General features: G+C 22.4%; 2 protein-coding genes across 2 annotated transcripts; both read left to right on the forward strand.

Annotated features, from left to right (window-relative positions):
* Window positions 1–2,026: 2,026 nt before the first annotated feature.
* Window positions 2,027–4,242, forward strand: LOC128959059 (phospholipid phosphatase 1-like). The gene is made up of 2 exons (XM_054305003.1): window positions 2,027–3,014; window positions 4,226–4,242. Exons 1-2 carry the CDS (start codon window positions 2,027–2,029, stop codon window positions 4,240–4,242), a joined length of 1,005 nt encoding a protein of 334 aa, XP_054160978.1.
* Window positions 4,243–6,189: 1,947 nt separating this feature from the next.
* LOC128959060 (neuropeptide SIFamide receptor-like) lies at window positions 6,190–14,951 on the forward strand. Its single transcript, XM_054305004.1, has 5 exons — window positions 6,190–6,769; window positions 8,933–9,120; window positions 10,194–10,454; window positions 11,139–11,189; window positions 14,913–14,951. The coding sequence occupies exons 1-5, from the start codon at window positions 6,190–6,192 to the stop codon at window positions 14,949–14,951; spliced, it is 1,119 nt and encodes a 372-aa protein (XP_054160979.1).
* The last annotated feature ends 252 nt before the right edge of the window (window positions 14,952–15,203 follow it).

Below are 15,203 nucleotides of genomic sequence, written 5' to 3' on the forward strand. Positions count from 1 at the left end.
TATTGTTGTTGTAGTGGTGTTGGTGTTGACTGTTTGTAGTTAAGTAGGAGTTTCCCTATCCATCAACAGTTGTCCTGTAAAAACTGGGATTAGGAGAGAGAGAGAGAGAGAGAGAGAGAGAGAGTTTATACAATATATATAAATATATATATTGAGAGCTCAAACACCCCATTCAACTCACATACACACCAAAAGCACCTGTATTTGTATGGGATGTATACCTATGCTATACATACAAACACAAGTTTTTCAAAATAATATTAGTACAGAGTATATACTGTATATATACAAGTTTATTATGCAATATATATAACTAAAATAAAGTTATGCATTCATAAATGTGTGTAAATATATATATATATATTTTAGTTATAACATGAAAAAGATGCCAAACGGGTGTTAAAATAAAAATTTGCTTTATTTGGGCTCAGATTTTATATATATATATATATATATATAAATACATATATTGTATATAACTTTTAGTAAATATATTCATATATATAGTGTTTGATATGTGTTTTGTTAGTAAAATGTTTGTTAAGAAAAAAGTTTTTTTTTTAAACAAAAATCGCAACAAAACTGTTTGTTTGTGTATTAAAAATAGTTTTTATTATTATATATATGAAAAAAATTATTAGAAATATTTAATAGTAATAATAAAAATATGTTTTTATTCAATAATAATAATAATAATAAAAAAGTATTTATAGATTTGTTTAATAATTGTTGTGTTTATATGTGTATAACCCATCAATAGCTTTCAATTTTACTACTAATAATAATTTTTAAAAATATTATTACAATTATTATTAAAAAGGATTACCATTTTTTGAAGTTAATATAATTATATGATATAAATATATATATATAAATATATTTATTATAAATAAAAAATTTTAATAAATAGAAAACATAATTCAATTGTCAATCAATTTTTCTTTAATAGTGGAAATAAATTTATTTATTTTGTTTGTTATTATATTACAATTATTATTGTTAATTGTAATATAAAAAAAATTAGTTTTCATTTAATTTTTTTATTATTAATAAATGATATAATAATATATATATACTTATTATGTATATTGATTATACAAATAATTTTATTTAAAATATAATTTTGTTTTTTTGGTGTGCATACTAACTAAATAATAATAATAATAATAAATACTAATAAAGTGTCTATGAATTAGAGCATATAAAATAAAGTTAAAAATCATTTACTTAAAAGATTTATTATTATTATTATTTAATATTATTATAATTGTAATAAAAGGAGTTGTCGTGTAATTTTGTTTTTAATATAAATTAGTAGAAAAAATATTATTTTTTTTGATATTAAAAAGTGAATGTTCGCCAAAGTGTTAATAATAATAATAATAATAATAATAAATATTATATATATATATATATGTTTTTATTATAATATCATAGCTAATACCTGTAAATTTGGGTCATTTATAGCCTATTATCGGTGTGTATATGTGTGTGGGGTTTAACTGTATGAATGAAAATACAATTTTTTATAAAAATAAAATAAAAATGATTTATTAGTATCATTATTATCTACAGTATTATTATTATCATTATATATAATGTAATAAATAGACAATAACCTCAACAACAACAACATTACGGTTATATAATATAAACTGTTTATTATAAATACATTTATATATATATATATATATATATATATATATATATATATATATATAGATATATATATAAATATTTTTCAACAAAAATCAAAACTATCGTCTAATTAGATGTGTATTAAAAATACAGTCAACAAGTGTGTGAAAATAAATGATAAAAAAAAATTTTTTTAAATAAAAATAAAACATTTAATTAAGTGTTAATTATATATATATATACCCATCGATAGACATATGATTTTATCATCAAAAAAAGTTTTAATAATAATTTTTGTGTTTTTTTTAATTAATTAATTAATAATCATAAAAAAATACATGACTTTTCTCCCTAACTCATAATAACCAACTGATCCTTTAAAAAACCAATGTCTCAACTAATGTATTGTTTGCATCATTTGATGGAAGTTAAGCTCATGAGGTCGAGTCGGACAAAAAAAATATGTATCGATTCCCTGTGTTTTACAATCATACTGTTCCTCTGGTTACTCATCAAATGTTTATGTCAACCCTATCGACGGGGCTACTGGTGCGATGACCATACCATACGCTACCCGCACAAAGAGTTGGTCATCACCACCAGTGCTACCGGTGCTGGTGGTAGTAGCGGTGGCGGTGGGTTTGCGGCCATATTTCTGCTTATCTGGTCGTTCGTATTGCCAGCGGTGGCCATCATTGTCTTCGAGTCGATACGTGTGCGGAAAATGTATGTTTTCATCGATAAGACATCCCATCAATTTGATTGGCGATACCTGTCGTGGAAATTATATAAAAAACTATCCGTTTTTTATTTGGGTGCACTAGTATTGGTACTGATAACTACTGTTATCAAGTATACTACGGGCCGATTGAGACCCGATTTTATTGATCTGTGCCGACCCGACTATGATTGCCGCGGTAGTAACGGCAGTGGCAAAGAGGACAGTCGTACGGCAATCTATGTGGACAACTATACCTGTGCTAACAGCTATCGACTGTACGACCAGATTCAAGAGGCTCGGATGTCCTTCCTATCGGGTCATTCAGCCTATTCGGCCTACTGTGCCGTCTATTTCTGTATATACCTGCACCAGAAAATGCGTTCCCAACTATTGGTCGCACTCAAGGCTGTACTACAGCTGATGTCTGTATTGGCATCACTTTATATCGGCTTAAACCGGATAGTTGTCAACCGACATCATCCGAGCGATGTCTGGTCTGGCCTGCTATTGGGCACCGGTATGGCCTGTCTGGTTAACCGATACTATCTGAACAGTCGGCGTATGGGTTATACCACTGATACCGACACTGATACCGATGATACTCGGGGTAGTGTCGATCTGATACAGGCATCAAATAGCTATTACGATAGCAATTGTAAGCTAAGACAACCCTATAATAATAATAGTAAAACAATTGATTTAAGTAATACTAGTAGTAGTAGTAGTAGTAGTAGTAGTATTAATAATAATAATACTAAACGTGTTGTTGATGACCATGGTGGTCATCAAACAACTGTATCCCAGTGCTAAGATAATTGTGCTAGATAATATATATATAATGTATATTTTTTAAAAAAAAATAAGATACTGTGATTTATATAACTATAAGTTATATAAAAACTATATTATAGTTTATAATAAAAATAATTAGTAATTATTATTATTATAGTTTTTTGTTTATTTTGAAATAATAATTATAAAACAATTTATAATATATAATTTTTTTTTTGAAATATATTAAATAGGCATCTGTATATCATATCTGATTATATATGATTGTCACAGTGTATGTACAGTATAATTAAATGTAAAAAAAAATTTTGAAATAATAATAATGATTTTTAGCATAGTTAACAATTTATGTGTTTTTTAAAAATAAATAAAAAAGTCTAATGTTATTAAAAAAAACATTTAATCAAAAGTTTATGATTTGATATAACAAGTTTAGCTAATTTATTCATATATTTTTTTATAAATATATATATATATATAGCTGTATATAAATTATATTTGTATTTAATAATTTGCTTATTATTATTATTATTATTATACTAAATTGTTAATATTTATATTATAATACCAAAATGTACAAATTTATATATTATAAAAAATAATTATTTCAATTTATTAATATATATATATTTATATATAATAATATATAGAAATTGAAATAAATAGACAAAACAAAATGTATTTCAATTTATTAAAAAAAAATTACATAATTGAGTACAAAATGATTTTTTTGTTACAAAAAATATTTTACAAAAAAAAATTGTTTATAAAAATTAGTTTATTATTATTATTTTGTTTTGAAATGGTTCCTGTAATTTACAACAACAACAAAAATTTGTTATTAAATAAATAACTAAATAATTGCTAATTTTGTCTCAAATTTACTGTATTTAAAAAAAACTGTAGAAAGTTGTCAATCAATTAATCAACAATTTAGTTGAAAAAAAAATAAATGATTAACTATTTTAAACGATAATTTAATTTTAGTTTTTTTGATAACTTTATATACTGTTTATATATATATTTATACTGTATTTATATATATAATAAAAAAATAATTAACTCTATAATTAGTGTCAGATAAGACATGAAATTAAATATATTTATAAAATTATATGTATTTTAAGTAATAATTCAATCATTTTTGTTGTTGTTTTTGTTGTTGGTTTAGAGATATTTATCATTCAAACAAACAAAAAATAAGTAAAAAAACTTTACGATTAAATATAATACAACTATTTATAAAATACTGTACAAATTAATAGTAGTATTATTAATACAATAATATACTGTATATATATATATATATAAATATGTGTTTATTTTTGTAAAAGTTTTATATAAATTAAAAATTAAAAGTGTTTTAAGGCATAGTTAATAATGTTTTTAAAAAATTTTCTATAAATATATTTTTAAACGTTTTTTAAAATATATAAGTAATTATATTTTTTTATCATTAAATTTGTATATAAACAGTAAATGTTATAAAATTATTATTATTATTGTAAATATATTATTCGTTTATAATTTTTTTTATTTGTTATTTTTAAAAAAAAAAATTTTAAAGCAAAATAACTAAATAATTGTAATTTTTTATATAAATATATCTTTTTAATGTGTTATTTGATGTTTTATTATTATCAATAAAATATTTTTATAACCAAAATAAAAATTGTTTAATTATTCAAGTTATTCAATATTTATTTATTTATTTAGTAATTGAGATAATACTGTATATTATTTTGTTTGTTATCCACAAAATAAAATAAATAAATCAATAAAACCTTTAAATATTTATTGAAAAAAATATTATTTTTATTATCTATATGTTGTAATAGCTAAATGTTTTATGTTAAAATGTTTAATATTATAACTTTAAGTTTTTTAAAAAATAAATAATTTAATATTATATTTATCAATACTTAAAATTAATTTATTTAAAATATTTAAGCTATTTTTATACTAATCTATTTTCCTATTAATAATAAATAAATAAAAAATAATAACTAAATAAATACATTAGTTATATAACTAATAGGAAAAACAGATTATTTATATATATTAATATAAAAAATTATATTATAGATAGTAAAGGTCACCAAATATATATATATTAAATAATATATTTAGTATTAATATATATTATATCAATATATATATATATTAGTTAAATACTGTATAAATAAAAATGTTTTTTTCTATGAGAAAGTAAAAGACATTTAATATATATATTATGATATTATTATATTATTATATATCCTATTATATAGGATATCATATAAAAACACTTAAGATTCACTGTTAAAGTAGTAAATCAATCAAAATCTTCAAAATCAAAAAAATATATAACAGTTTTGATAGAGAGAGAGAGCTAAACATCTCTCTCTCTCTCTCTCTCTCTCTCTCTCTCTCTCTCTCTCTCTCTCTCTCTCTCTCTCTCTCTCTCTCTCTCTCTCTCTCTCTCTCAGTCTCTCTCAGTCTCCTTCATCTCGTTTTTTTGCTGCTAAGGAAACGGCTTAAAGGCATACCCATTGATATACAGTAAGTACTGTATATATGTAGAGCACTGGTAGGCATAACCATCGCATCTCTCTATATTTTTTGACACATTAGGATTGAGAGATGAGAAGTGATAGCTGTATAACAAAACAACTGTCCACACAATATATACTGTACTATACATTTGGATATATTGTTTCCCATATATTACTATTATATATATATACAGTATATATCTCATCAAACAAACTGCTACTAAAAAGTTTTGTCATTTCAATGTAATCGCAATTAAACAGAGGATGTCATGTATAGAGAGAGAGAAAAAAAAAGACATCCCTTTTATTTATATCTAATTCACACCAAAAAACAAAACTAAAACTTATATATCGTATACAATATACAGATAAATGTAATTAAAGAAAAAAAAAGTTGTTTTATATATATATATATTATTTTTGTTATTTCTTTCATCAATTTTGTTATCCAATGTAGTGTTTGTGTATCCGTTTAAATACAATTAATAATAATAAACAAAAAAAATGTTGTTTTTTAATGAAACTATTAGACAATTGTCTAGCAATAGTCGGCTACTGCTAATCAATGATAATATCAACGATATCTATAATTATATTAATACCGATACCACTGTCAATGATGATGATGACTACTACTACTACAACACCATTACCGCAGTCACAAACGGGTCGACCATTACTAGTACTACTACTACTACTACTGGTAGTAGTGGTAGTAATACTGGTGCTGCCGATGATTGCTCGGCCAATCTGGACATATCGGTCATCGATTTCCAACGTCTACAATATCCGCGACCCGAACTCATACGATCGTCATCGGCTGGTATATCATTGATAACTATACTACAAATAGTAGTCTGCCTAGTGGTCAGCCTAGTCATACTCGTAGGTAACGGTGCCGTCATAGTAGCCGTTATAGTATGTCATCATTTGAGATCAACTATCAACTACTACCTAACCAATCTGGCCGTTTCATCCATACTAGTATGCGGTTTCTGTTTATGGATCAATCAAATAGATATGATAACCAAACCGTTTTATCTATTGGGCTCATTTATGTGCAAATTTAATGCATTCATACAAAGTAAGTATTATTATTATTATTACCCGGATTATTTTTTAATTAATTTTTAATTAATTAACATATTAATCAGATTATTTTTTTAAAAAAAAATATTATAATATAATTCAATAGAAAAAAATTATTATTATTATCTCAAAACTATTGAAAATGATTTAAATAGTATAAAATACATTACAAAAAAAATACAAAAACAAAATAATTTTTTTAAATGTATTTAATAATTATTAAATATTATTAAATTGTTTTGAGATATCAATAATAATAATAATTTTTTATTATTGAATTATATTATAATATATTTTTTATAATTTGATGAATATGTGATTTTACAAAAAAATAAATAGTTTATTACTATTTTTGTTTGTATTATTAGTAATTAAATTTTAGTTGACTTTTATTGATTAATCAATTAATAATATAAAAAAAAATTTTAGTATTTATTTAATATAAAATTATTTTTATCTTTTTTTTAAATATTTAAAGTAAATCTATTAGTATTAATAATAAAAAAAATAACTAATTTCATATATGGGATTTAATTTTGTATGAACTTTACATTATTACTATATTACTGTACATTAATATTTAATAGGGTATATCATATAAATAAATCTAAACTATTAAATATAATCATATTTTTTAAATAAATTTTTTTTTAAATTTAATAGCAAATAATATATATGCAGATATTTTACAATTTTGAGTTATATTAATGTAATATATTATCAGTATTTATATATATAAATGATTTTAATTAAAAGGGATCTATACTTTAAATTAATAGTTTAATATTTGAGATAATTTTTTGTATAAAAAAAACTTAAATGATTTTTTTATTGCTTGTTTTTTAATAATTTTTTTTAATTTAAAAAACTTATTTTTTATATATTATTAACTTAATTACTAATTATATTATTATTATTACTGTAAATTGATTTTTTTAATCAACAAATTTCTATATTATATAACAAAACAAAACAAAAATATTATAAAATAATATTATATGATATTTAATTAATTTGTATACTTTTATGGCTATTATTTTTATTATAGGAAAACTTTTAAATGTTAGATAAAAAAATATTTTAATATATTTTATATATTTAATATACTTTAATAAACCTGTATATTATTAATATTAATATACTAGTATATATTAATAATAATAATAATAATAATATCTTAAATGTTATTATAGTGACATTTAATAATAATAAACAATATTTTAATAATAAATAATATTTTTATAATAAACAATATTTTAATAATAATAATATATGATATTAATAAAAATAAGTTAATATACAAAACATTTGATTGAAATCTATTAAATAATAATAAAAATCATATTTTTTTATATATTAATATATTTTTTTTGGTTCACTTTCTCTATTCATATAAAAAAATTACACGAAATCTCATAACATTTATACATTAATATCAATATATATTATAAATATATTTATTGATAATATGACTACTAGTTTATATACTGTATTATAAATATATATATATATATATATGTATAAAATGATAGCCACTTATATGGACTGTCAAAATATTCAGGAAATTTTCAATAATAATATTATTTGCAATAATACTGTATTATATTCAATATAATTGAATGGAAAGCCTACGATAAAAAAAATATAAACTGTATATACAATATAAATACTGTATGACTGGTTCAAGTGGACAGTTAGATAACTTAACATAAAAACATTTATATATATATATATATATATATATAACTATAGAAAAAATCATTTTATATATTCAATACATAATAAAACTTTTTTTGTTGTTGTTGGCTTTTTATATACTACTGTATTATTATTATTATTCAATAGCTTATCAAAAAAAACTACACTAAAGTGTTTTGCTTTATAGTTAACAATATATATATATATTATATTTATGCTATCAATATATATATATATATATATATATATATATATAGCATAGGAAGCAATACATAGACAACAATATGGATACTTACATAATATATATATATAAAATAGTTATCAAATATTTTAATCAATATTATATAAACTATATATTAATTTATAGTATCATTGAATTCATGCTATATTTTTTTTTTGGTTGGAAATATATTTTAAATAAAATAAAATAAATTTTTTGTTTTGTTTTGTAATTTTTCAGTGACATGTCTGACCTCATCGGTACTCACACTATCGGCCATATCGTTGGACCGTTTTGTGGCCATTCTATATCCATTGAAGGCCCGATTCACTAAACAACGTACCGGACTAATCATATCGGGTATTTGGTTGGCATCGATGATCATATCCATACCGTTCCTACTGTTTCGCCGACATCACTATATATATGTATATGAAAATAACATTTTTTTTATTAAAATATATATGTGTTGTAAACCCCTTTCCAACCCACCCAACCCACCTAACTGTGCGCTACTCTATTGACACAAGTATTTAAATGTGTGGATACAGATAGCGTATAGTTTATATTAAATATCTATAGTAAACCATACATTTAATTTTTTTTAAAAAATGACCATGGACCATAATTGTAGATAATATTAAACTACTCAACATTATTGTAATTAATTTTGATTAATTGTAAAATTAACTATTTATAAGTATAACTATAATATAGTATATATATATATATATATATATATATATATATATATATATATATATATTCCACTCATTAGTTTATATAAAAATATCTGATTAACCATACATTCAATTTTTAAAAAATTACCAAGGTGATATAATTATAGATAATATTAAACTTAACATTATTGTAATTGGTCATTTTTTTGATTAATTGTAAAAAATTAACTATTGATAATAGTATTGACTTAAAATAGTAGACTATTATCAAACTATTATCTAGTTAATTTTATAATTAATCAAAAAATTAATAAATAATCAATTGACGATAATGTTGAGTAGTTTAATATTATCTACAATTTTTGTCCATGGTCATTTTTAAAAAATTGATTGTATGTATGTATGTACAATTAATCAAAAAATGACCATGGACAATAATGTTAAGTTTAATATTATCTATAATTATATCACCTTGGTAATTTTTTAAATTGTATTTGAATTGTTAATCAGATATTTTTATATAAACTAATGAGTGGAATACATATACTATATTATAGTTGACTTATCATCTAGTTAATTTTACATTTTAATCAAAAAACAATAATGTTGAGTAGTTTAATATTATCTACAATTTTTGGTCCATGGTCATTTTTTAAAAAATTGATTATATGTATAGTTTACTTGAATATTTAATATCATATTTAATTAATACTCAATTACCTGTGTCTATAACCTGATTACTATCCCCATTACATTGTATACGCTATCTTAATACTGATTGACACCCACCTAAAAAAAAACCTAACTGACCCAACACACAGTGGCATGATTTTACCGAAAGTCGATGTATGGAAACCTGGCCAACCCCTCGCTACTGGAGCCCCCAGCGACAACAGTGCGTTACATTGAATACCTACAAAAAACTATACTATTTGTTGGTTACGGTCATAATGTTTTTCCTACCTGTCCTCGTAATGTTGACCGCCTATTCGTTGATTGTCAAAAAACTATGGCAACGTGTCGTACCCGGCGATTGTCTAACTAAGCGCCAGTATTCCCGTCAAATGGCGTCCAAAAAGAGAGTAAGAAAACTAATAATAATTATTATTATTAATTAATAATAACTTTTTTTGTTAATAATTATTAATATATTTTTCAAAAAAAAATTTATATAAATAAATGAGAAAATTAATTATTTTTATTATTATTAAAATTAAATAATTTTAATACAATTTAAATTATGTAGAGTTATATAAGTTACTATAACTATATTATTTACTATAAAATTTAATTATTATAAAATATTTGATAACAATAGTTGATTTCAATAATATTGTAGTAATAATAACTAAATTTTGAAAAAATAATAATAATTCAAATAATTTATAAATTAAAAAAAATATGTATATATTTAGTATAAATAGTTTTTAAAATATTTTTAAAATACATGTATTAATCATAAATTAATTTTTTTTAATAACAAACACATTTTTTAAGACAAATTTTTTTGAAACATATCCATAAATATATTATAATTTATATATATTGATATAATCATAAATATATGATAGATATATACAGTATTATAGTAATTAATGCTAAAATACTAATATTTGATAATGCTAATTAAATTGTTAATGATTTTTTAAAAATTAATTATTTCACCCTTGCCTACCCCTCCATAAAAAAATAATAATAATAATTAGGTTATCAAAATGTCATGTCTGGTACTCATTGTATTTGTCATATCCTGGATGCCCCTACAGCTCATTGTACTCTATTCACAGTTTGGACATTCATCCCATGATTCAGGAGAGGTATGTTTTTTTTGATAAATTAAAAAACAAATAAATTGTTGTATCTATTAGTACAGTATCTATCAATAGTTAATAAGTTATTATTATTATTACTATTATTTTTTTTGGAAACTTTTAGTAGTAGTAGTTAAATCCTAAACTATATATATAAATATACATGTATTATAAATAATATATAATATATTAGTAGTATTTATATGTGTATGTGTGTGTATGTGTGTGTATGTGTGTGTATGTGTGTGTATGTGTGTGTATGTGTGTGTATGTGTGTGTATGTGTGTGTATGTGTGTGTATGTGTGTGTATGTGTGTGTATGTGTGTGTATGTGTGTGTATGTGTGTGTATGTGTGTGTATGTGTGTGTATGTGTGTGTATGTGTGTCTATTTGTGTCTATATGCGTCTATATGTGTCTATATGTGTATGTATGTGTGTGTCTATGTGTGTATATGTGTGTATATGTGTGTATATGTGTGTATATGTGTGTATGTGTGTGTTTGTATGTGTGTGTGTGTGTGTGTATGTGTGTATATGTGTGTATGTGTGTCGTAAATGTTATTATTAAAAAAAATTAATAATAATAAAAACTGGTAGAAAAACAATTTTGTTAACAACAAAAAAAAAGTGATTGTTTATAATACAGTTATACTGAATAATAAATTTTTAGATTTTTTTAAATAAAAAAAAAATTTATTATTAATAGTAACTATTAGATACTGTTATAATTTATTTTATATTTTATTTATATATATATAATTTTTATTTGTGTCTATCCCTGGATCTCTCTATCCCGTGGGGAACAGTTACCCAAATGGTTTTCATGGCTGTCCTATATATCGCATTTTATAGCATACGGCTCGTCGGCAATTAATCCCATAATTTATGGCGGATTTAATTATAATTTTAGACATTCATTATATTGTATAATAAGGTGTCGTTTTAGTCAAGCAATTGCTTGTAGTAGTAGTGGTAATAGTATTAGTAGTCGACTACCACCTAATTGTAAGTATTTTTAAAAAATTTAAAAATATATAATAATTTTTTTTATTTGTATAATTTGTTTTGTTTTGTTTCCAATTATTCAATTATCTATTAATTATTATCTAATTTATATAATAAGTGATTATATACAGTATATATATATATCAGGGTTAAGCAAGGTTTTGGATTTTAGGGGGGGGTAGACCGGGGTAAAATTTACAAAATTCTCGAAAAATCTTGGGGGGGGTATTGGGTGGGGTAAGATTTTTATTGCATTTTTAAACGGCAATTTTTTCAAAAATCCAAAATCAAGGGGGGGGGGGGGGTCAAGAGAAAATTCCCTAATATTCCCTTAAATTCCCGAATATTCCCATGTAAATTCGATAAAATTCCCATAAGTTCCCGTATAAATTCCCAGGAAAATAGGTAAAATTTACAAAAATACTAAAAAAAACTTTAACAAAAATAAAAAAAAGTTAAATTTTAACAAAAATAAATATTTTTAAAAAAAAATTTTAAAAATTAATAAAAACTTAAATTTTAGCAAAAAATAAAATAATAATGTATTAAATACTTAAAAATAGGTGATAAAGGCATTAATGATACACTGAGTTTTTTAGTATTTTAGTAATTTTTAACTTTTAAAATAATTTTTTAAATAATACTTAATGCTTATAGTTTATAGATATATATTTTTATTTTTTAATGTTATTTTTATGTAAATACTGATTGAATACTAATTATAAAATTAAAAATATTTTAAATTTTTTAGTTAAAATTTTAAAAATTATTAATAAAAACCTTGTAATATAAGTATTTATTTTTTTATTAACTTCTTAAACTATCTCAAACTTCTATTTATATTGTAATATGATTATTCTTTTCAACAAATTGGTATTTTTTAACTTTTTAGTTTAATATTTTAAGTAAAATTATGTTATTTTTTGATGAGTTTTAACGTTATTTTAACTTTTTTACTTATTTTTAATCAATAATTAGAATCATATAAATTTTAAAAACATAAAAACACTTACTAAAATAGTATTAACTAAAATTAAAATTTTTATAAATCTCAAAAAAATTTTCGGCGCCTTCGGCGCCGAAATTTTAGGGGGGGTCATTTCTCCTCGTTTTTAAGCGACAATTTTTCCCATTTGGTCAAAAAGTCTGGGGGGGGTAAAATCCCAATTTCTCGATCTTAGGGGGGGGTATTTTGGCCTTACCCCCCCTACCCCCCCCCCCCTTACTTAACCCTGATATATATATATCTCCTAAGTGTTTAAAAATAATACATTAGACTTAAGCTAAGTGTTCGAATTGTTGACCAGTGGTTATTCACGCGCGTTCATTAACCAATCAAAATAGAGTTCTAATTTTCATTGTTATTGATATAATGTACAGTGTGTACAAAAAATAATGTGACTAAAAAAATAATTTATAAATTTAAATATCTAATTATAATCAAATGGTAAAAATAGCTTAAGAAGTTGAGGAATAGATCCCATTATCATCAAATGGTAAAAATACCTTAAGAAGTTGAGGAATAGATCCAATTATCATTAAAAGGTAAAAATACCTTAAGAAGTTGAGGAATAGATCCAATTATCATTAAATGGTAAAAATACCTTAAGAAGTTGAGGAATAGATCCCATTATCATCAAATGGTAAAAATACCTTAAGAAGTTGAGGAATAGATCCAATTATCATCAAATGGTAAAAATGCCTTAAGAAGTTGAGGAATAGATCCCATTATCATCAAATGGTAAAAATACCTTAAGAAGTTGAGGAATAGATCCAATTATCATCAAATGGTAAAAATAGCTTAAGAAGTTGAGGAATAGTAATAGTTATCAAATGGTAAAAATAGCTGAAGAAGCTGAGGAATAAGTATAGTTATCAAATGGTAAAAACAACTGAAGAAGTTAATGACATGTTTTGAGTGATGGCGTTAAATCTGTACTAATTGATTGTCCAGTTATTATAGATTGTATTTGTAGTAACTGGTTTAGTAAATCATCATTTTAATATTAATTAATAAAAGTTGAATTATTAACATTTAAATGGTAATTATCATTTAAACAGCAGAATTAATCGATTGATAAGGACAACGATGACTTATGCATTTGTTGATTGTCAGACATGTCGAATGACATAAAAATACAATCAATTCTTAAATAACTTTAGTAATAACTTAATTTACAAAACTTTTATAAAGTTAATTCAATGTTTTGGACCTATTCCTCAACATCTTCAGCTATTTTTACCATTTGATGATAATTGGATCTATTCCTCAACATCTTCAGCTATTTTTACCATTTGATGATAATTGGATCAATTCCTCTACTTCTTCAGCTATTTTTACCATTTGATGATAATTGGATCAATTCCTCAACTTCTTCAGCTATTTTTACCATTTGATGATAATTGGATCAATTCCTCAACATCTTCAGCTATTTTTACCATTTGATGATAATTGGATCAATTCCTCAACTTCTTCAGCTATTTTTACCATTTGATGATAATTGGATCAATTCCTCAACTTCTTCAGCTATTTTTACCATTTGATGATAATTGGATTAATTTCTCAACTTCTTTATATACAATTTTATATATTTAATAATATTACGTTAATTGATCAGTATATCAAGTCACACACTGTACTAACAATTAAACGGTTAAACAATTAAATTAATTTTGATTGGTTAATATGAATTTGATTTTGGTCACATGATTCTGTGACAAAGTCACAGTTTACGCAGTTAGCGACCATTCAATTTCTGTGACTTTGTCACTAATACTACGTCACGAGATATATATTTAATTGTTAATTTTATTAACATGTATATTATTATTATCTATTATATAATAATAATAAAAATAATAATATTTTGATAATAAAATGATACAAATTTTTTTTTGCTAATACAATACATTTTTTTTAGAGACAATATATAATTTAATGATTTTTATAATATCATTAATATGTATTGTAATACTAATTAGTTATTATTTATTGATGTATTAAATTTTTTTTT

The sequence above is a fragment of the Oppia nitens genome, unplaced genomic scaffold (assembly GCF_028296485.1).
Source record: "Oppia nitens isolate AA-2021 unplaced genomic scaffold, nextdenovo-longstitch-racon4-pilon3 scaffold40_pilon_pilon_pilon, whole genome shotgun sequence".
NCBI lineage: Eukaryota > Metazoa > Arthropoda > Arachnida > Sarcoptiformes > Oppiidae > Oppia > Oppia nitens.

Coding starts and splice junctions, on each gene's coding strand:
- LOC128959059 (XM_054305003.1), top strand. CDS start 2,027: ATGTCTCAACTAATGTATTGTTTGCATCATTTGATGGAAGTTAAGCTC.
- LOC128959060 (XM_054305004.1), top strand. CDS start 6,190: ATGTTGTTTTTTAATGAAACTATTAGACAATTGTCTAGCAATAGTCGG. Junction 6,770..8,932: donor ATTTAATGCATTCATACAAA/GTAAGTATTATT, acceptor GTAATTTTTCAG/TGACATGTCTGACCTCATCG. Junction 9,121..10,193: donor GCCGACATCACTATATATAT/GTATATGAAAAT, acceptor CCCAACACACAG/TGGCATGATTTTACCGAAAG.